Source organism: Austrofundulus limnaeus, unplaced genomic scaffold, assembly GCF_001266775.1.
Source record: "Austrofundulus limnaeus strain Quisiro unplaced genomic scaffold, Austrofundulus_limnaeus-1.0 Scaffold1506, whole genome shotgun sequence".
Taxonomy (NCBI): Eukaryota; Metazoa; Chordata; class Actinopteri; order Cyprinodontiformes; family Rivulidae; genus Austrofundulus; species Austrofundulus limnaeus.
In genome coordinates this window covers 20246-27624 of record NW_013953908.1, presented here as the reverse complement: position 1 = coordinate 27624, position 7379 = coordinate 20246, and the positions used below count along the sequence as shown (strand labels likewise).

Sequence of the window (7379 nt, the reverse complement as noted above, 5' to 3'; positions counted from 1 at the left end):
GTATGTATGTATGTATGTACAGTATGTATGTGTGTGTGTGTGTGAGACAGTCTGCCTGAGATCTGAAGCTTGGCTGGAACAGGATTATGCAACAGAATAATGATGATGATGATGATGATGATGATGATGATGAAGATATAAGCACAGCTGCAAAGCTATAACAAAACAACTAAAAAAAGAAAACTTGTTCAGCAATATCCCAAGTGTTATTCTGTATAAAATGCTCGATCAGCATCTAGAGAACTGACTCCTTAAAGCCTCGACTGCAGCAGTGCTGTGGAGAAAAGTGAGCTGGAGTTTCTTTACGATGATGTGAGAGTAATGTCCCTAAAGAAGTTGAAAACAAGTGATTATTACAATCTGGGCTGCTGTTTAGTGTTGGTGTGTGTCTTTAACGTGTCTGAAACACAGATCTCATGGATCATGACAGCTGTCGCTGCAGGTTTCAGATCCGCTCAGACTCACTTTCACGTTAACACAAGACCGGTCTGAGTGTAAACACACACTCAAACACAAGCTTCAYCGCGAGGTCACTTCCGTTGCTACCAAATAGTGCACCCTGGAGCGTTTGAGTCAGCGAGCCTGCTGTCCGTGTTACAGCTGTATTTTACATTCACCCCCACTTCCTCAGCCTGTGCACCCAGGAGCTCATACATAAACACACATATTTAATCTGGATCCAACTCACACACACACACACACACACACACACACACCGTGATCCACATCCAAAAGTTACAGTTCATCCCCGCCTCACCGCATTTTTGGAACAGCGCTGCTCATTGTGCGCCCACCTCCCCCCACCTCTGCCCACCAGGACATGTTCTTTCTGCTCACGCCCTCTGCTCCCCGGGTGCAGCAGGAGCCAGTTCTCCATGGTAACCCTGTTGCAAAATGTCAGCATGCTCTTTGGGCCCTTTGTGCTGAGCGATCGGCTCGTCATCCGCACATGCTCCCCGGCAGATATGCAGCCAGCTACTGACCCAGCTGCCTCTGAGCGCTGCCTGTTTGTTTCTATTACCTGAAGGCCAAGGAGGTGACGCTTTGATTTGAGGGAGAGAAATTGTGTTTTTAACTTAAATCTACTTCACTGGTCAGTATTTGACCTTTATAAGAGACATTCTCTTACTTTTCAGTTTAAAACCCACCAAAACAAGCCCTAATTGTGGATAGATTTAATTAAGCTAATTAAAACTAGCATAACGACATATAAGCTTATAATAACTCAAGGCTGAGGYAACACAAAAATGGATAAAAAGCAGTTTCATGTTTGGAAATACAAAACAAATGCACTGATTGTGAGAGAGTTTTGTTTGAAATGTTGCCAACTTTTCGAATCAAATGTTTCTCTGTTACCAAAATATCTTGTGAGCCGCGAGGCAGATTTTAATAAACCTCTTAAAGAGTAATCGTTTGCTCTGCAATTGTACTGGATTTGGGTTTACCCAAAACCATCAGAGCTGTAAAGTAACTAAGTACAAATACTTTGTTACTGTACTTAAGTTGAAATTTTGGTTATCTGTACTTTACTTGAGTAATTATTTTTCAGRGTACTTTTTACTTTTACTCATTACATTTTTACACAGTTATCTGTACTTTCTACTCCCTACATTTTTTAAAATGGTAAGAAGTAGAAAGTRGTTTCTCCTATTTTATTCTGAGTTGTTTTTACTTAAAAACAAATACAGTACTATCCAGATAAATTGTGTCTCCTGGATAGAGTGAATTTAATTGTGGTTGGATGAGAAGTATAAATACTGTATATACCATTCTGATACCGTAATACTTGTACACAGCCCATCACAGCTGCACGCCGTTAGAAAAAATATTTTTCTGAGAAGTCACCTCCCAATAAATGTCTTTTTGGAAAATTTAACTGCTCACTTTTACTCAGTACATTTACTTTTAATACCTAAGTAGATTTTGTGTCGGAAATTTACTTTTGATACTTATGTACTTTAAGACTTTCACTGAAGTAATATTTTTATAGAAGACTTTAATGTTTACCAAAGTATTTTTATGATAAGATACTTGTACTTTTATTCAAGTATCACTTTGAGGTACTTTATACAACGCCGAAAACCATGATGGTCAGGCTTGGCAAACAGGAAAAACAGCTGCACATCACTTCACTTTTTACAGATACTGAGCTAAAGTTTGGTTTGGTAGTAGCTGAGAGTCGTCATCAGCAGCAACTTTGAGCACTAACAGATTGTGAGAAATTATTTGAAATTTTGGCATGTGATGCAGTGTATGCAGAGGTTTACAGTAACTAAGTACATTTACTTTGTTACAGTACTTAAGTAAATTTTTTGAGGATTTGTAATTTTAGCAAGTATTTTTTAAATCATGACATTTACTTTTACTTAACTTTTAAAACCTAAAAATGATACTTTTACCCTTTTACTTTAAAGTTTAACACTTAGTTACTTGTTATAAATTAAATCTGTCTGAACTCGTCATGATAAGAGTTGTTTATGTGCTCTAAAAAATTAATTATTGAATTTACTCAACTAAATCATATCAACTATTTCCACTAAACTTAGTAGAGTAAATTTGAGGCGAAATACATATTTTATTTTAAAGAAATTGACCAATTTAATCAACTTGGTTTTGTGGAGCCAGTTTGGTCCTGTAAATTTAACAGTTTATTTGTTAGAGAGTGTGGAAAAGTACTTTTACTTTCCTGATTTTTGTGAACAGTTTTATGACTTTCACTTAAGTAGTTTTCTTGTTAATGACATTTATTTTTACCAAAGTCATTTTCTGTTAAGGTATTTTTACTTTTACTTATTTTTTTCAAGTACTTTAAAGARCTCTGAGTGTATGTTTCTAGGAATGCTAGTTTTATTGTGGTAAAAAAAAAAAGTTCTTACACCTTCACTATGCTAATATTTTCACGGTGATGTCATTACGTAAATACAGAAAGCCTGGACTATAAATGAGGCGTTACAGCCAATTCAGCAGCTGTTTTCTGTTAAAGYAAATAGTTTCTATTTATATGAACATGAACAACAGGAAAATCTTAACTATTGAAAAAAATTACGAGTGCGTGTGTTTAGAGGATCCATTTCATTGTGTTGTTTTGCAGATTTTTCTGTCCGTTCCACTGACTCACAGCTCATCCCTCRTAACCACGTTTTTGCTGTGTGTCCACAGAGAGCGTCAGCAGCAGCCGCCTGGTGGGTACCTTCCTGGGTGTGTGTGCCCTGACGGTGCTGTGCGGCCTGGTGGTGGTGGCCGTGTCACGGCTGCTGCTGCAGAAGAGGCTCAGGTCACCAGAGGGCGCCGGTTTGGATGGAGGCCACCATTGCTCTGGAAAGGTGAGCCTTCGAATGTCACATTGCAACAGCAGAGTCCTGAAAAGCGAACCACTAAAACAAGGAGGGGGGAATCTAAGTGTGAAGAGGTACAGCTGTTGATTTCATTTCCTTCMAACTCCCAGCTCACCTTCTACAGTTTCCAGATATTTGACCTTACGTTGACACACAGCACCTTTGAGAAGTAGAGGTTTATGGAAAGTACAGGAGGAATGTCTCATCAGGATGTGTGCATTTCCTCTGCATAACTTATTTAAATGGCTTTCAACATGAATCCAAACAGGCTTTTTTTTAACTACGATTTATACTTTTAAATCTGTATGATGTTTTGTGGAGGTAAATACCCACATGGCCTTAAAATCCCTTTAATATTTCAGACTAAATGTTAAAAACGTACATTATGCCCGTCCATTTTCTTTAACGTCGCTTCTTTCTGGGTGGTGGGGAGTTGATGCTCATCACTAGCTGTGTTCCCATCAACTACATGCACATTTTGAAGTATCACATTTGAAGAGGTTAATGGAAACTGCAAAATTAAAATAAATAAATAAATAAATACTCCTCAGTTTTGCAAAAAAAAGTTTTTACGCTCATTTGGGATTTAAAAAAGAGGTAATGCTCAAAAGTGGAGATGGAAACTCATTTTCTGAATAAGCTCTGATGGTTTCTGATGGAATTGCATTTCTGTCCTTATGCCTTCGAACAGCGTGTAACATCGTCAGTACTAGTTGATGTGACAGAGCAGTTACAACTTGCCCAGTAGCTACACATTCCTGAAAACTTCTCTTCATTGTCCAGAGATGTGTGATCCCTGCTAGTTTACAGCCTCTACTTCCTGTTTATTACAGCCATACGTAACGTCAARGTCCGACAAAATTACATTTTGTGRACCAGTAGATGGAAACAAGCCTAATTCAGATTTCTTTTTTGAGACATCTTAAATCAAATTTACATTGCTACTGTGCGAGAGGCGGGACACACCTTGGACATGTCACAAGTCCATCACATGGTAACATAGAGATAAAAAATGTTAATACATAGAAAACAATTTAATTACAAACTAAACATGCTTGTTTTTGGTCTGGAGAAAAGGAGAATATGCAAACTCCACACAGAAAGGCCGGGAATTGAACCTGATACCTTCTTGCTGTGAGACGACATCTCTATCCATTGCTTTGCTGCACCACCCTCCTTACATAATGTGGGAACTGAATACTCTCTTCTTTTAAAGAAAGCTTGTGAAATTCATTTAAATGAAGCTATCATTGTTAAAGAAGCTTTCTCTTAATTTTAAATGTTCAAGATGTATTCCTTGTCAAACAAAAAAACAAGCATCTTAGGGTGAACAGGGAGTTACACTGCAAAATTAGCCATCTAAAAACAAGCTAAAAAAGTATAGATTATAGTATGAATTTTCTCAAATTAAGTGAAATAATCTGCCAGTGCAGTAAGACGATTGCACTTTGTAAGACTTGTTGAAAAAAGGAAAAAAAATCAGGCTAAACTTCCAGGCTTGCCTAATTTATCAGTCAGAAATATGATCAAAAACACTTTTTGGTCAGATATACTTACTGTAAGATTCTATTTTGATATCAGTAGGACTGTGAGTAAGTTTTTTTTTACTCAAATGTAGTATTTATTTAAGTTCAGATAATAAAATAATGCAAGTTAAACGTTTGGAAAAAAAAGGCCTTTTCTTTTTTTTCTGATTCTGGGAAAGTGGAGAGGGGGAAAGAAGTGAGATTCCCCTAAAACTAAGGCATCACTAATTGGTCTCAGAGTTGAACATGTCAAAACAACTAATTATGTATAAATGATTCAAGCGCACAAAGAAGGGAGTGATTCTGCTCCACACATACAGATAAGTATTTGCAAGCCAAAAAGTATGTTTGCGAATATTCCCACGTTCCCTCCCTTTTTCATCCGCGCAGGCTTGCAAAATCAGCCCTCCCAGCATGCGCTCCGTGCATGTGATCGAGAGTTTGCTGCATCATGTAACAGCTCGTAGTTTGTGTATGTGTGATTCCTGACACAGCATCTCTGTCGCCCTCCAGGATCTGTCCTACATTCCTACAACCAATGAGAAAACGGTGACCTACAGGAGGGACCGGGCCCCCGACCACCCCGTGGAGATGCACATAGAGGTTCCTAAGATGCCCCTGGGAGACCCCTGGCAGTTCTGATGCACTTCGGTGGAAAGCGGCAGAGACGCACAGAGGAAGAAGAAGAGCTGGACTTCTTTTCTGCTTTTTTTTTTCTTCAAAAAAAAAAAAACATCAACAAACTGCAAGTGGAGACAGTGATGATGAAGAACTAGACTGTGAAAAACCTCCGCAGAGTTCGAGGTGTTGCAACCTGACAGAGCTATAACAACTTGTGACAGTGGCCAGTATGACTCATCGAACAGCACAAGTCCCCTCATCTCTCATGATGTAGATTTTTATATTTTTTATTTTATGTTTGTATATTTGTTGCTACTGCTTTAACTTATGGGTGTCTGTGAGAGTGTGTTTGTGTGCGTGTGTGTCTATTTATGATTTTGTTTTTAATGGGGAAAACACTACATCGGTGGTCCTCAGTCCTGGTCCTTGAAGGGATGTTCCTCTGCTTTGACACACCTGTGATGAACAGCTTTCTGCAGAACTTCAAGACCAGCTGAAGGCAACTAAAACAAGCAGGATTGTGACCCTGAAGAACCAGGATTAAGAACCATTGCACTACAGAGGTTTGAAACGCACTAACTGCACTGTCTCTCTGTCTTAGCCTGCCCCCTTGTGGTCAATGTGAGGTACACATCTTTATGTTTTAGTTTTTAACGCACTGACCTCAGCAGGCTTACCTTGGTAACTTTTCATCACTTAAGGGCAAAGATGGGTGAGCATGTTTTTGTTCTATGTGTGCCTGTTAACAAAATATCTCACGAGCCAGTGAACATATGAAGCTTTCAGAAAGCAATCATTTGATTTACCTCTACAACTTTTGGAGTTTATCAGAATCAATCATGCCACAGCCAGGTGACCTTTAAAATAAAAGAAAATGTTGATAATTCAGTTTTACAAATATTGACCTTAAAATTGTTGAGAGTGCACAACGTTGCATAAAACATTATTTTTATGGTTTGATTAAAAAAACTGTTAGGTCTTTCATTTATTTACATGTTGCATTGTTTTAGTGTTTTAAATGTTTTTTTCATTCCATCATTGCAATAATCTTTATTCCAAAAGATTTTCTGTTGTAATTAAGAATATTTTTTTCACCCTGCATGTATTCAAAATCTGGTTGAACTTGCACTTGAAAAAATGCAATATACTACTGAAGACAGTGTGTTAGGAGAGCAGTGACAGGAAGTTTCATTTTTTGGGGAGCGGGCATTAAGAATCGTGACAAATCCACCTGTACACTGGAACAACAACCTTTTAAAAGCTGTAACTTCTGCAGTTATTTATTTAAAGAACCTCAACATCAGAGCTCCTGCTGATTTTCCAACTATCCGGAGGAKTTGAGGATTTAAGGCACAAATCATATCTGAGCACAGAGCTGACCCTCATGCAGTAGATATGAACTCATCTGAATCCTGCAGCTAAACAAATGCTTTTCATTTTCTCAGTCCTGCTCTTTGTGATTTTTTATTCTCAGTTCAGTATTGTTCGCAGCAGAAATGTCATTTCTTGTTACTGTACATGGAGACATTAATAATTATTTATTTGAATTATGTTGCATAATTTTTTATTCATTGATATTAGTGTTCTAAACCAGTCAATAGTTCCAGGTATAAGGTAGACTGTGGACAGTCTCTAACCTTGAGAAATACTCAGCAATAAAGTAGCTTTAATAAAATCATCTCATCTAACTAGGTACTGAAGTTTCTTTTTTTAGTAAAAACAGACAGCACTTTCTTTCTTTCTTTTATTTTTYTTGTTGTAATTTAATGTGATTGTTGGGTATTATGGTTTTCAACACAATAAAAAAGGTACAACAATTTTTTATCATATTGAGAACTCAGTTATTTACTTTGAAAACTATTGCTTTTGAAGTAGAACTCAATATATACATATATAC

At 37.5% G+C, this 7379-nt stretch overlaps 1 protein-coding gene across 2 annotated transcripts in view; it reads left to right on the top strand.

Annotated features, from left to right (window-relative positions):
- The window catches only part of itgb8 (integrin, beta 8), a 21136-nt gene extending 13832 nt beyond the window's left edge, over window positions 1–7304 (top strand). For both annotated transcript variants that reach the window (XM_014032662.1, XM_014032661.1), the window contains exons 14-15: window positions 3160–3323; window positions 5375–7304. In XM_014032662.1, coding sequence (XP_013888116.1) covers window positions 3160–3323; window positions 5375–5503 — 293 coding nt within the window. In that variant the 3' untranslated portion in view covers window positions 5504–7304. The remainder of the gene's footprint in view (window positions 1–3159; window positions 3324–5374) is intronic.
- Window positions 7305–7379: the final 75 nt, after the last annotated feature.